This window comes from Periplaneta americana, chromosome 9 (genome assembly GCF_040183065.1).
Source record: "Periplaneta americana isolate PAMFEO1 chromosome 9, P.americana_PAMFEO1_priV1, whole genome shotgun sequence".
NCBI lineage: Eukaryota > Metazoa > Arthropoda > Insecta > Blattodea > Blattidae > Periplaneta > Periplaneta americana.
In genome coordinates this window covers 74,132,621-74,148,426 of record NC_091125.1, presented here as the reverse complement: position 1 = coordinate 74,148,426, position 15,806 = coordinate 74,132,621, and the positions used below count along the sequence as shown (strand labels likewise).

At 34.2% G+C, this 15,806-nt stretch overlaps 1 protein-coding gene across 2 annotated transcripts in view; it reads right to left on the bottom strand.

Moving 5' to 3' along the window:
* Nucleotides 1-15,806, bottom strand: part of Snx1 (sorting nexin 1) — a 56,995-nt gene that overhangs the window by 27,905 nt on the left and 13,284 nt on the right. For both annotated transcript variants that reach the window (XM_069835070.1, XM_069835071.1), the window contains 4 exons: nt 8,980-9,051; nt 6,360-6,606; nt 4,574-4,729; nt 3,756-3,877 (listed from right to left, as the gene is read on the bottom strand). In XM_069835070.1, the coding sequence (XP_069691171.1) occupies nt 3,756-3,877; nt 4,574-4,729; nt 6,360-6,606; nt 8,980-9,051 (597 nt within the window). The remainder of the gene's footprint in view (nt 1-3,755; nt 3,878-4,573; nt 4,730-6,359; nt 6,607-8,979; nt 9,052-15,806) is intronic.

The following is a 15,806-nucleotide window of genomic DNA, read 5'->3' as shown; positions in this document are numbered from 1 at the left end:
CGAAGATTAAGAGGAACGCAGAAAATAGGACAGATTGGAGAAAGCTGGGTTTGCAGTGGAAGACCTGTCCTTGGGTAGAATACTATGAATGAATGAATGAATGAATGAATGGATGAAGCCTGACAACACTGAAAATAAATGAATGAGAGTGTATAGAGAAACAAAGACATTTCACTCCACCATACATTCTATTTGAGTATAACTGTCTTAAGAACTTTTTCTTTAAAAAGCAAAAGTCAGGCACCAGAAAAAGGTAACTTTATCTTGTTCATTCATTAAAACTTGTTTTCATCTTATAGCTGTAATGACAAAGTAATAATTAATTATTGTTGGTTTCCAGTGCCTTTATACATAGTAAATTTAAGACTTCCGTGAACTATGCTGTCTGGAAGAACTGAATTAAATTTCTGAGGTGGGAACTCTGACTGATGAATATGGGTATAGCCATCTATACCTGAAAATAAACGCTGTAGGTGGATAATCAATGGTTGTGGAAAAAAAAAAGTTTATTTAATGACACTCGCAACTTTAGGGGTTATATCAGTGTTGCCAGTGTGCTGGAATTTTGTCCCGCAGGAGAATTTTGCCTGTCATTACTGGGTTGAATGTTGGCTGACATATATCACACTGGCCGGTTTCACCAACCTTTGTTATCATTATAACATCTCGTTAAATAATTTAACGATACATTAGTCAGTTTTTGTGTTTCACCAAGCATCGTTATTGCTAACATATCCTTAAACTCATCGTTAATTTATTAGGATCTTATTTGTAGCATTAAAACAGTAATGATGTGTTAAGAAGTCAACAACATGGCAGATGTATTCGATGCTGAAATTCTTTATTTAGAACTTCAACATAATGGCGAACTTGTATGTGGTAATAACACTTGGAATAATGATTTTAAAGTTTTAAGTGATGAACAATTCCACGAAAGCTATACGTTGAGGAAATAACTAGTACGAATGATTCCGGAAGAAACAATATAGGTCCAATACAGGTTAGAATACGACAGCTAGGAATCACCCACTTTACACCTCTTCAACAGATTCTTCTCGCTTTAAGATTTCATGTTATGGAAAGTTTTGAAATAGTAATTGGTGATATGAATGAGGTGTCAAAAGCTATATTGTCTAGATATGTGAATAAAATATCAGATGTACTATCAACATTACGACGACAATATATTCATTATTTTTATAATAGGCTTATAGCTAAATTGCCTCATTTTCTGTCGTCACTGACACAATAGATTGTGTACATGTTCCAATCTTATCTCCTTGCAGTAATATGGGCGAAAGATTCTGCAATAGAAGATCCTATTTTTCCTTCAATATTCAAACAATTTCATGTTATGTTGCACAGAGATATAACTGTATTCCCTTCATTTCATTTATTCTTTGTATATGGACATAGAAACATACAGAAGGTTGAGAATATTATATTTGTAAGTATTATATTCGTAAGTACCTTGACAAGTCGTGTAAGTCACAATATACTCGTACCTGTCATGTAAGTCACAGCATATTTTGAGGAATAAGTGGTAAAATAATGTTCAAAATTTAATTTCCTTGCCATTGCAATTCAGTTCATCATCACTGAATAACCTACCCACCTCTCATAATTTTCATTCAAATAAAAGAGCAGAAATTGTGAAATTATAGTAGGGAGTGCAATCTCCATGTCTTTTGTTGTCGTGTAAGTCACACTATGAAAAAATATTATAATTATGTTACCTCATGTGTGATATAAAATTTTCAACAAACAATATGTACAACTCAGATGCATAATAATTTGTACAAGATTTTGAACCATTAAACACATCTCCTGGCATATTTTTTGCAAACAAAGTCTATTAAGTATTTCCAATGTCGTGTAAGTCACACGTGAAATTCACCCCAGGATGTTTAATAAATACTTCTCTCTTAGTCCCATATTACAGTCAGCCAAAGTAAAAAAAGAAATTGCCACAATAGTGTTCTCAGATATAAAAAGGCTTTCGATAACATGTCATGCTCATTTGCGAAAATCTTTATCATCCCATGCAGCACCGGAAAAACTAACGGAGTTAATACTCTCCTTACAGGAAGACAACATGAGTCAGGTAAACATATAGCACTCAAAAACCAGAACAATAAAAATTTCTTCTAAAGGTGTGTTACAGGGTTCACCATTATCACCAATGCTATACAACGTTTCACTTACCATATTCTACAAGAACTAAGTGAAACAGAGATAGCAAATGCATATGGGTATAACTTAGTTAACGGATTAACTCCATTAACAACCCTAGGGTACGCAGATAACACCGTTATAATTGGGAAAGACCGAGATTCAGCTGTCGAATTGACAAAAATGGCTCTTCAAAATTTTTTTAGAAATCAGATTGGATATTAACTTAGGAAAATTCGTTGCCATCACTACTGAACATGGTAAACTGTCCGCATTTAACCTCGAAATTCTGAGAGATCTCCAAATTAAATGCATTTCAGAACAAGAATGTATCAAGTACTTGGGTCTCAACTTTGTCAATGTAATGATATTTTACTCTCGAAAAATGATTTCAAAATTAAAAAATAAATTGGATCTAGTTTCTTCTTCACCTTGGTTACATCCAGATCAGAAATTTAAAATCCTCAACTCTTCAATCTGTCCGAGAAATTCTCGAGGAAACTATATTTAAGTAATGAAAAACAGCTGAAATTACAACATGAAAGAAGAGTATATCCTTCATATTATTCACCAAGAATTGTACTTTGACTTAAAAGGATTTGAAGCCAAGTTCCTACATGGAAAGCAAATATTATAAACATTGTATACCTAAAAATGTAAATAATTTATAATCATCATCTCCATGTTAATCTCTTTAAAGCTGTCACCTTTGAGGACCTACTGCATTCTACTTTTTCTATATATTTTCTTTTCTGTCTGTCAAGGGGGTCTGCAATCTTCTGCAATCTCATGAGACAACGTTCAGCATCTGATGTCTCAATTGAGATGCTGATTTACAGACACATCTGACTGCAAAGGATGCAAACTTAGTGGGTCACGAAACAGTTGGTTCGTAACTTATCTGGGTTATTTTAGTTTTACTTCACTTTCACTTTCAAAAAAGTCATACAAATGATTTTTACTGCCCTTTAAAAAGCTACCATCCTCAACTGACTATGAACCTCAGAACTTCAAGTCTAAAGGTAAACACAATATCCCAGCAACCACCTAGGATGATAATGTGTACCTATGAAAGGTGATACATAAAAATTTACTTACTAACAGTACAAAACATAGTATTTCTGATTTCACAGCACAGCTTGTGTCACAAGGCAAAAGGAAGTAAGCGTCAAAACATTAATTTTAGGCTACGGTGGATTCATAATAGGATTTATGCTTATTCTGATGTTAGTACTCTCGAATTGCAGGGATGGATAGTTGCACATATTTTTCGATATTCGAAGGAAGTAAATGACAAAGTTATGTGTAAATTTGTCTGTTGATTGCTGGCAAAAGGAAGCAAAGCACATATATTTAAACTCAGTTGCTGTCATTTAAATTAAAGAGTACCACGTTTCATATCAATTTGGTATATTGTCTAGTTCGGAAACGTTTAGAAAGAGTGGAATATTCATCTCACCACATCTCAAAATGTAAATTTTGGACTTACTTCCTTCTCGCTTCTGAGATAACAGTGTTACATAAGTGTAGAAATTAACAGCTGGAAAACATCTCAATAGCAACAGAGAAGCAGCTCTACTCACTGGATCACTTTCATCCATCTTGTATGTGATTTTGTTAACAGTTTCGCCAACTTTATTGAAGAGTCTCATCATTCCAGCACCACTGAGAGCAGATGTATTGGTTGCTTTAGGCAGCTCCATGTCTGCGAGAGAAAAAAGAATGAATATTATGTATCTGTGTACTGCTAATTTCAGCTCGCTATTAAACTTCACTATTCTTAACATTCTTATTTTGCTCACTATTATCTCTTACCTCATATTATGAAGTCCTCTAATACTCATTAAGGGTGAATATCAATAAGCTACAGAATTTATGCTTTTGTGTTTTTGAAGTAACATGAGATTTCACTAGATTAATAATAATAATACTCATATTTCGGGCACTCTACTAAAAGAATAACAAGTGAAAAATAACGATAAACACTATTGGAATATCAAGTCAATAAAGTAAAAAAAGAAACCATCTTTAGACTGACCACTAGATACGATATTAACAAATGATATAGACATGAACCTGTCAATTAGCGTTTTACAGTCATATTATACTATACATCATATATACAGGGTGTTTCAAAAATAGATCAACAAATTAATCATGGTAGTAGCCACAAAGTATAAAAATATGCCAGTGAAAATCCCACAGTCCCATTTTAAATATTTAAGAATTTTAAGAATAACTATTACTGACTTAATCTTGGTTGCTTCTCCTACTACAGAAGCTACAGTATGCCACTGATAATAATTAACCCACATCAAGAAAGAATTTTTCTATCAGATGAGTAGGGACCAGGAAGGAATTAATGAAACATGAATGAACACCAGCGAATATTCATTCATACCTGTTTCTAAGAAGTCCCTGAAATCAGGGTCCACACTTAAAATGGGATGAGCTGCTGTTCGATTCAAATAGCGTTCTAGTGAAGCTCTCCTTTTCTCTACAAATTCGGCAGATGAACCTTGTTCAGCCTGGTTGGACATTTTAATCTTTGTCATACCTGTAAAATTAAAACATGAATTACACTATTTTATTTATTCACTAAAGACTTCAGCTCAAAGAATTTGAGTGACCATAAGGGTCCTGAATACAATAAACATGTACAATATAATGTGATTTGAAACTTTTACCAAAAAAAAGATATACGGTATTAAATGAAATAAGTAATAGTTTACATTCACAGATTTTTCAACATTTCTTATGCCCTGAAGTCCTAGTTAGTATGAAGCGGAAAATGTATATAATTACACAACTACTAAAGAAAGTCTACAAGCAAAAACGTCGTTGGGAAGACAGTTTAGCAATATGGAGAATGAATTTAAAATTTAAGTTCAAAATTGAAAGAATATTGGTTGAAACAGCAAAATGTGTATAATGAGTTGTAGTAGCGGACATGTAGAAATTGTCATTTAATTGATTTCTAGCCAATCCTAGACAAGCTTCATACTTAGACTACTTCACTTACATACCTTTAGTTCTTTTAGATTATAAACAAAAACAATTATAGTCATACATAGGTTAATTCATTAAACTAAAATTAGAATGTGGATGTGATAATTTTATTTCACAAAATTGTCTTCTCAAGGACTAACATTTCTTTCTCTTGCTGTTTGAGATTCTGATAAAAGTAACCACAGTTACAATGTAGAACTTCATAAAAATAAGGTGATACTTTAGCAAATGAATCAAATTCGTAAATGAATAATAGTCATGATGCCATCACAAAATGAATGTTTTACCAAGCATAATTACATAAAGACACTAGACTCTCGCTAATCCGGCTTCTGAATTATGTGTAACATTCTAGTTTCGATTTAAAAGTGCAGTTGTAGTGATTGGCACAGCTTATAACATTAAAGTTTATGATATTTTTAAGCATTCTCAGTAATCTGGCACCCCTCTGTGCAAGAAATGGCCGAATTAGCAACAGTTTACTTACTGTACATTTTTAAGAAACGGCATGATTGAAAAGTTTGTCTACCATCGAAATAAAGAAATTCATTATAAGAATCAATTTCAATAAAAAGTAAGTAACAAGTTAATCAGCATGGAGAACAGCAAGTTTGACTTTCAAAATAAATTAATAAAATTCCAAAGATAATTAACAACTTTCAAGTGATTTATTTTCTTATATGTGTAGTACGAATAAAGTTAGAATGATAGATTATTTAATTAACATAGAGGTGGCTTAGATTGGTCCTGAACATTTCATTCCCAGCATAAGACATCCAAAAATGTTAACCCACTTTCTGTTCTTTTCTGAAATTTTAATGGACTGTAGTTTTCAGAAACTTTGCAACAACTTCAAGAATTGATTTTTCTGTTTTTCAGATGAGCATCTGAGACTTCTGCAATCTCACAAGATCAGTAGACATTTCAGTTTGCAAAGCGAAAAACTTGGGTGAGGAAAATTGCTAATAATTTAGCCTAGATTCCTCTCATTCAGGAAAAGGGTTATTTTTTATAATGTAAATTTATTACCTAGTGACCTCACCAGAAGAGAGTAATGTTAATGACTTTATCATTTTTAAAAATCCATGAACCTCAGACTCAAGTATGGTAGCCAATAAACCACCGAATATGACTAAGTAAGATTAATTTGTGCAGCATCACATATTATTGCTACTTACCTATTACACTTTTCTCAGGAGCAGGTGGAATAATGCGTCCAACACGCAAGTACTTCTCAACTAACTTGTCATGAAGACCTAAAAAGTCACTAAAGCGTCTCATGACACTGAAAGTACGTTTCCTGAATATCGGCATGTTGGTTTTTGTTATTACTTTATAGGCTACATATGCTCCCATTCCTTCTCCCACTTTCTGAGGTTCTGTTACAGTCACTTCTATGAACTGGTCACCACACTCTTTCTCCAGCTGTTGACAATATCAAGCAAAAAAAAAAAAAAAAAAAAAATAGTCACTTCTGTGAATTGGTCACCACTCACTCACTCACTTTCTCTCTCTCTCTTACTCTTTCTTCAGCTGTCGATATTAAAAGAGAGAGAGAAAGAGAGAAATAATACACCAAATTCAAAATATAATATAGTCAGGATGTCACGAAATTAAAATAAGTCATTTTCGAAACACAGTTACAAACTTCTGTACTCTAGCAGTAATTTATAATCTATATATATAATTTGAACTGGTAATGGAAATTACGGGAAAACGGCTGAACGGATTTTAATGAGTGACCCCTCATTTTCACGCCTGACATACAAAGTTTTTCGGAAAAGTAGTAGTTTTCAGTGAAATGTCAATTTTCCTACGTAATTTTCCTATTTTCCGAAATCCATCTGTTGTTAGTTTTGAGAACTAACTTATTGAATCACGGCCGACTTGATTGAATTTCAGAACAAAACACACACTACAATAAACAATAGGCTATTACACGAAGGCCATGACCTGCAGGATTGCCGACAATATTTAGACCTCAATTCAATTTGTTATTAAAAACAGCTGTGTATTGAATATTCAAATCTACGAAACTAGAGGTGGTTTGATGACATTATTACCATTAGAAATTAAATATTATTATAGTTAATATCATGATGCGTCTATTTTTCATTAATTGTACATAATATTGATGCTATATTGATGACATGAAAGTGAAACGTTTTGAGGTTATGTAAGTAAATGTAGAGAATATCTTAATTTAGATCTTCATTTCTATAATTTACCGAGTGACTGCTATATATAACTACAAAACTTAAGTAAGATAATATTGTTATTAAAAATCAAATATTATCATACTTATTAACCCAGTCGGGTTGGGTCTTTTTCATATACTTAATGGCGGTGTAGTGTAGATATTGATATGTGTCATTGTCTTCAGTATTGGCTCGAGAGAGCTAAAAAATTACAGTTCCTAAGGAAAGATAAAAAGGTATTACTTACTGATAAAATAAGAGGCCTAGAATATTTTATAGTCTCCAGATCATTTCAGCAAGATCTCTTAGTAGGATAAAATGATTTTACGCTCTACATTTTAAGTTCTACATGCAGCAGCTATACGAGAATGCTATTGTTCGAAAGCTTAGCAAACCTGACATTTTTTTAACTTTTGTCTACAATCCACAATGACCTGAAATAGCTACTGCTATCGTCCTGACATTGATACTTGCGTTTTCGCGTTGAAACTCAAAAATTGAAGTTGGATAGGTTCAGAAAAAGTATTTGGCCTAAAAAAATCCATTCAGAGGGAGTATGTTTCATTATTATGGAAGCAAATTACTATCAAAAAGACAAGTAATCTTCATTGAAAATAAGTCTGAAAAATTTTTATTTGAACGTCTAACGAACTTAGTTTGCAGCAGCATTTGCTGCACAAGCCACTAGTGATTCATTAATTTGAATAACAAGGGTTTATGTCTTATGTTTTAAACTTTCACAGTGAATGAGATCGGAACTAGACTTTTGGGTATTCCACCATATTCTGGAACTTAATATTTCCAAAGCTTCAGAACCACATACAGGTTCAACCATCAGGATAGACAGGTATGACCAGATGAATCGTCTACTCTGTCGGGCTACTCCAGGGAATTAAGTTTCAATCCGAAACGAATATAGCCAGACCTCCCTTCTTAATGGATTTTTCCATACCAGTCTGAGGAAAAGAGACTCACAAGGTATAATTTACTTGTAATTTAATCTGGTAGCTTGGACTGTTTCATGAGTGAGATATTTTACTTTCTACTTTCTTAGTAGGATCTTTTTCCAATTTTTTTAAAATAAAGTCTGCTAACAGATTCATTCCTTTATCAACATAAGAACTGTGTTAAGAACAACCACTGTATTACCTTTGTCTGACAGGAAGACTGTGATGTCATTCTTTTTTTTTTAAAGGATAAAAGGGCACGCTTCTCTGAAATAAATAGTTTTTTGATCTTTTGGAAGCTTTCAAAATTCTGACGTGGTGGTGGTGGTGGTGGTGGTGGTGGTGGTGGAGGAGGAGGTGGTGGTGGAGGAGGAGGAGATGGTGATGGTGGTGGAGGTGGTGGTGGTGGTGGAGGTGGTGGTGGTGGTGGTGGTGGTGGTTGTGGTGGTGGTGGTGGTGGAGGGTGATTGTAATGAGGGTCGTGGAATACAACACAGTGAAAAAACATCCCATCAACATATGCAGTTATTTTGATTTAAACTTTTGCCAAAATCTATGCAAAAATTTCTGGAAGGAGAGATTCAAACACAGGCCAGAAGCAACAGTTATGTTACACTAGCTATTATAATAATAACAATAGATTTGAATCATACCTCATCTAACGGTTTGACTTGTGGACCTGATGATGGCTTGTCTATCTGGACATTGTCGAGATTTGGGCTATCCTGTAAAGTAATGAATACAATATTTACAAATACCATCATAACTCTGAGCTGTAGCCTCAATGTCTGCTAAACTGAAATGTTGCCTATAATTCACTGTTGTTTCCTGCATTCTTAATTATATTTAAATAGATTTTGTAAAATAAGTGAGCTACTATCTGAACAAAGTGGTTACGTTGCATTTCGATTTCACCCACTCATTTCTGCTGGTCTCTCTGTATAAGTTAGTGGCTGGAGTGTTAGATTCTTGTGAAAATATCTTCTGTTCGGAATTAGAAGTCTACGTAATATGATACAACTGCTTAAAATAATTTAAAGAAAAGAGTTCCGTAAAATGAGTAACTGTCTGTGGCTTCCCCCATTTTGCCAACACTGCGACAAACACTTGGTCGGACAGTAAAAATGTATTGATATGGTTTCAAAAGTAACTATTTTAAATTTAAATTTGATTATATTATTATTATTATTATTATTATTATTATTATTATTATTATTATTATTCTGTCCAATGACAGGGTCCTTAGGCCTCAACTTGTCATTATTCAACCAGATTCTATGAGCAAGCTCACAGATATTGCTAGTGCAGAGAAGAGTAAATCATTTAGTTCGTCAAATATCATCAGAGTGCTCCACAGGTGGAGAATCTACATTACACTCATAACGAATGTTGATAATAGAGAACTGTTGGGATGTCACAGGGGGAACCAGAGTACCCAGAGAAAACCCGAGTTGTCTTGGCCACAGCCCAACACAAGTTACAAATTCAGTGTAGACCAAGATTTGAACCCTAGCTCCCTGGCTTATAAGCCTACACTGAGCCACCATGATGGTGTTACGAGTAAATGAATGTATGAATGTCTATTGTCATAAAAAAAGTATGCACTTTATACATCCGTTAATGGTGATCCTGTTACATTCCTGTGTTCCAGGTACTCACCTTAACCAAACCCCTTTTACCTTATGTAACTAGTCCTTATTAATATACACAGTCCCAGTCTAATGTGTTGTAAAGTATACTTTCAAAATAGTCTATCAACAATTCGCAGTTCCCTTTCATAGTATTCTAAATTCTAAAGGAGAAATTCCACGTAGAGTGTATTCCTAGGTATTTTCTTCTTTGAATACTCAGGAAGTTCATGAATACCGTACATTTTGTGGATTTAGAAAAGAATGAGCTCAATCCAGTCAAAGTTTGAAAAAAAAAAAATGCGACACTCCTTTACATTCACGACTCTCTGAGAAACCATAAGATTTAGCATATAGCTGAAATAATATATAAAGACACTTGTGCAACCAATTTTTCCTTCGTGTTAAAAATTGTTAGGACATTTTACATGTTTCAATAATTCATTAGTGGATATGTCAGCACTCACATCAGAGAAATAGAAAACTCAATCATTAATGGATGTCATCATGTTAAAGATGTGTGTATTAACCATTTTGAATTCAGTTGAAGTGCCCTTGAATGTTGTAGTCGACTCCAAATGTTCTCATAGAATATTATCACAGATATTAAAAAATTAGAACTTCGATATAATGTCCTTTATTATTTGAATTTTCACTTCCATTATGCTCTCTGACAGGCACCTGCATTACTAAAATCAAGTAGCATCGATTATGGTGTATTAGAATTTCCCTGTTCTTCCTGATCATTTCATTGCTGTGGGCAACATCTACTCTCAATTGATGATCAAGTTCAGTATCGATGTGAACACTCCTGAAACTGGTCAGCTGGACAAGTAAATGCAAATGAGCCTGCAATCGTTAATGTTTTATAATGACATAAGAGAGGTTCTGTAAATTGTTGTAATTCTTCTTATTCCATAAAAAACAACAGACAAGGCCAATAATATAACTTGTTAAGGTTATAGCTTGCTGTTAGCCAATTAGTTTTTTTTTTTGTATTGATTTACATTAAAATATCCTTCCCCTTTTCCTTATATTTGAATTTCAAGTCAGAGCTCTGGTATAGGCCTTCTCTGTTATAATTTCGCATTTTTCAGTGAAAGATCGACAACCAAACGACTTCTTCAGGATTTTCTCCATAATGCAGTTATTTTCAGATATTATACAACACTTACACTTCAACTTAAATGTTATCAGCCATAAAACACTATTCACATCTACTTTTGCGTACAAATATTCTTGGAAATACAAATCATTATCAAAAGCACACCTGCTTAGTGCCTAACAAAGCAAATGACTGTATAGAAAGAGTATGCATGCATATGCCAGAAGCCAATGACACAAGATAGAAGACAAGAAAACGCTCTTTGCGAGACTAGGATACAGCATACAGAGAACCACTGACTGTTCAGCAGAGCCCTTTGCAGTGCCAGCGAGACAATACGAAGTTAGACTAGGTTTGAAAGAACTGGTACTTTATGTAAAGAAATTTGGATATTTATCAATTTCTGAAGCTAGTAAACCTTTTTAATGCTAATGCAGCTTAGAACTTGACCACCAAAGGCCAATCTCTTAAAACATACAATACATAAAGTAATAAACAAGAAATTGTGTTAAGAGGTAATAAAAAACGAATTGACTTAAGAAGAAAGTTTTGCTCATGCTTCCTAATATAGTGATAGATGTTTGCTGAGCAGAGCACAAGGCAATGTTGAAGATGAGAACTGTCCACATTTTCTTGTACAGTACAAAGTTGATAAAGAGGGCTATCCAGAATTCCAATTCTGTGTAAATGAGTGGCAAGATAGTTGTGCCCTGTAACCATTCAAATATGTGTAGCTGCTATGCCTTTGAATTCATTGAGGTGTCAGTCAGCTATATTCTTCCATGATTTGTCTTTTGTTCATTCCGTTAGCTCTTTCTGAAATGTTTTTTGAATCTATAGTATATTTAATGGTTGTGGCTATGGAGTGGTATGAGGTGTTTTCTGTTGGCCGTTGGATGATTGATACTCCTTTCTTAACTAGCTGATCTGCCATTTTATTAACAATAGTACTACAGTGTGAGGGGGGGATCCATTGCAGAACTATAGTTTTCTACCACTGGTTAAGTAATTTGAGACGACTTCTGCATTCCATAATTTCTTTGGATATACTAGCTGTTTTTGGGGAAGTGATAGCTTGTATTGTAGCTTGTGAGTCTGTCAAAAATTACTATGCTGTCTGGTGTGTGTGGTCGATGTAACAGTTGTTTTAAAACAATAAGTTGCTGTTACTTCACCATCAATAGCTGTTTTGTGTTGCCCTAACGGTATGTAGTATGAGAGTGGATTATTATTAGTTTGAATTCAAGATATTGTTACAACATTTTTATTCGACTAAATATCTTTAATATTTATAGGGTTTGTATTTTGTATTTCTGCTTTAGTTACTTTATATAGGCCTAGTGATGATTATATAGAAGAGGCTCTAAATATTAATCGTTTTATTTCATTAGTTCTTTCTTATGTTTGTTACTTCTTTCAATCAGTTTGGAGCCATCAGTATAATATATGTGTAGTCAAGAAAAAGAAGAAGGGTATTTTGTGTATATATTTTGTAAGGTTAACAGTCTGAGGGTATCAATGTTTAAATCAGACTTGTTTTGTTGTAGAATTAGCATATCCAGATGATGTTCTATGTAGTGAGTACTTAATGGGTTTTCTGGTACGCATACTTTTTCTGGTTGTAGATGTAGTTAATATCTATTTTTAAGTTGCATTGTTTTCTGGATGAAGCTTTTCTGAGTTTTTAGTCCTTTTGGTTGATCTTTGTTAGTATACCAGTAGGTATCATTTGGCAAGCAAATCATTTTCTCATAATGTTTCACGGCTGCTATTTGCATCTTCGTTATGAAGTCCATATGGTTAGGAGTAGCATAGAGTCTGTGAGTGTTGATCTGGTTGCCCACATTATTAGTCGAAGTGTTTGATTTTGTATTTCTTTAAGTTTGTATAGATGTTTGATATTTATTAAGATTTCACAGTGGTAGACTCGCCTTCTCGCAATGCTCCCTGAGCAACAAAATACTTTCTTTTTGACAAAGCAAGTTCAGGCTGCTCCCTGATGGGCAGTAATGTATACAGAGATTCAGTACATGCTCTGCATGCTGAGCCAATGTCGCAGCCATATATTGGAAATGCTGTCTGCACACATGTCAGCACTGAGCAGTGTTACCACTACATCAATTTTCGGCATGCAGCTTAGCAGCACATTTCTTATGCAGTAAGCAGCATTTACCACGTGAAGTTGTGACTATTTCTATTGAAATTTGTGTAGTGAAGAAAATTTATCCTTGTGCCTATGTAACTGAAGTTCCTTCTCGAGGTTTCTTTGTCATTCCCTACATTATGGTTGTATCCAGTATTGTTTCCTTTTCCCTCATAATCTTAAATATGTGACATAAAATCCAGTATCTTCTCCAGCACTAGAAGATAACATGTTTCTTAAAAGGTTCAAAAATTGCTGCGAATTTATAAATTCGAGAAGGAAAAAATAAGAAAAACATATGTTTGCTGAAGATGTGCAGTACAATTAGAAAGTTCAGTGTGGTTCAGCATTGTTCAAACAAATGTTGGACTGCTGCTGTGCTGTTAATGCACAGACCCATCAGAAAGCGGCCTTAGTCTAACAACATGCAGCCATACAATGTAGGATCAGAATCATACCTTTAAATATAATTGTTAACATTAAATTAGCAGCAAAACTTAGCCTATTCTGAATGCACACCCCTGAAATAAATATATTCTCTTCTTTGCTCTATTATCTGTCCCAATATAAAAATTACGTTTATACACCATCTGAGTTTTCTCAAATAGCATTTTCTTCAAGAGAGGCATTTTATAATGGAAAAATGTACAAATGTAATTTTACAGAAAAATTGAATGCCTTTCACAGGCCCGACCCCAATTTTTAAACAATGAAACTGATCATCCCTAATTTTATGACAATTACTGTACTATGGAAAATGTTATTTTATTTACTCTTTTAATAATCATGCAACAGATAAAATGTAATATATATATATATATATATATATATATATATATATATATATATATATAGTTACATTTATAATAATATACGATTCCTTTGAAATATGTATGAATTACATTTATATATACATACAGCAGCGTGCAAATTAATCCGAACATGACATATTTTTACATTTTCTGTCATTGTTGGCCTCACAGCTGCTCATACCGCTTTAATTGACATCTGTAGTACGTGTAATTCCATTGTTGAAGGTCTGTCATTATTTTTTTTATAATATGTGACATTTTGCCTGTCATTTTGTACTTATAAGCATTTCAGTTGTGTTGAAGACTTAATACTGCAATCCTGTGTACATTCTGTCGTCTTCACAAATGGATACAACTCCACGAAAACGGTCTAAAATTATAACATTAGCAGAGCATTCTTCTATGACACAGAGGCAAATTGCTGCAGAATGTCACATCGGTTTGGCTACTGTTAATTCGATCATAAAACGATACAGGGAGACTGGATCCATCACACCCCAGAAAAAAGGAAAATGTGGCCGGAAAAGGAAGACTTCACCTGCAGATGATTGTTTAATTGTCAGGGAAAGTAAATTAAATCCTAGACTAACTGCTGTCGACTTAACCCGCGAGTTAATGGCTACCACTGGGGCGAATATTCACGTCACAACAGTGCGGCGTAGACTTTTGGAAGCTGGACGAAGGGCTTGTAAGCCTATTAAGAAGCAACTGCTAACCCCTGTTATGTGCAAAAAACGCTTAATGTGGGCAAAATTACATCAACACTGGACAGTGAATGACTGGAAGAATGTACTTTTTTCCGATGAGTCTCATTTCGAGGTCCACGGCCACCATGTTTCTTACGTATGGAAAGGATCCGAAAAAGTAACAGCAGCTCATCTCCAACAAGCACCCAAATACCCCCCTAAAGTAATGTTTTGGGGTTGTTTTACACATGAAGGGCCTGGAGCATTAATACCTATCAAGGGAATGATGAATTCTGACAAATATATTCACTTATTGGAAACCAGAATCGTACCCCCCCCCCCCATGCTGCAAAAATCATTTCCGGATGGCAGAGGTGTGTTCCAACAAGACCTGGCACCATGCCATACGTCTCGAAAAACTACAGAATTCTTCAACAAGAAGAATATTCAGGTACTCCCCTGGCCAGACAACTCACCCGACATCAACCCCATTGAGAACTTGTGGTCAATTTGCAAAAGAAGAATGCAAAAAATGGATTGTTCTACAAAGGAGAAGATGATTTCTGCTCTCATTGGTGTATGGTTTTGCGATGAAGAAATGAATAATATTTGTGGGAAATTAGTGGAATCCATGCCAAATCGTCTCAGAGCTGTTATTAGGAACAAGGGAGGCCACATAGATTACTGAGGTATGTCTTAGATCCTTTTTTTTTTATCCCGTTTGAGTGTTTTTGCATAAGTAATTATGTTGTTCGGATTAATTTGCACGCTACTGTACATGCTCACTGCAATTACTGGATCTTTCACTCGAACCAACACTGACTGGAGTCTTTCTACTGTGGCAGTAAGCTGCCTAATAGTAAGTTGTGCAGTAATTTACTCGCATAATTAAGAGTACGTACCTTTCATATAAGTTACTGTAGATGCTTGAAATGATGACTATGTATTGTAAGCATGCCTCATGTTTATGGAATATGCTCTCCAAAATCTGGTGTAGTTCACATGAAATGTTAAGAACTTCTCCCCTCAATACTTTAAGTTTATATAAGAAATAATAATTATTCTCATTCATGTTATCTTTAAGCTTCCCCAAAAAAATATAAATC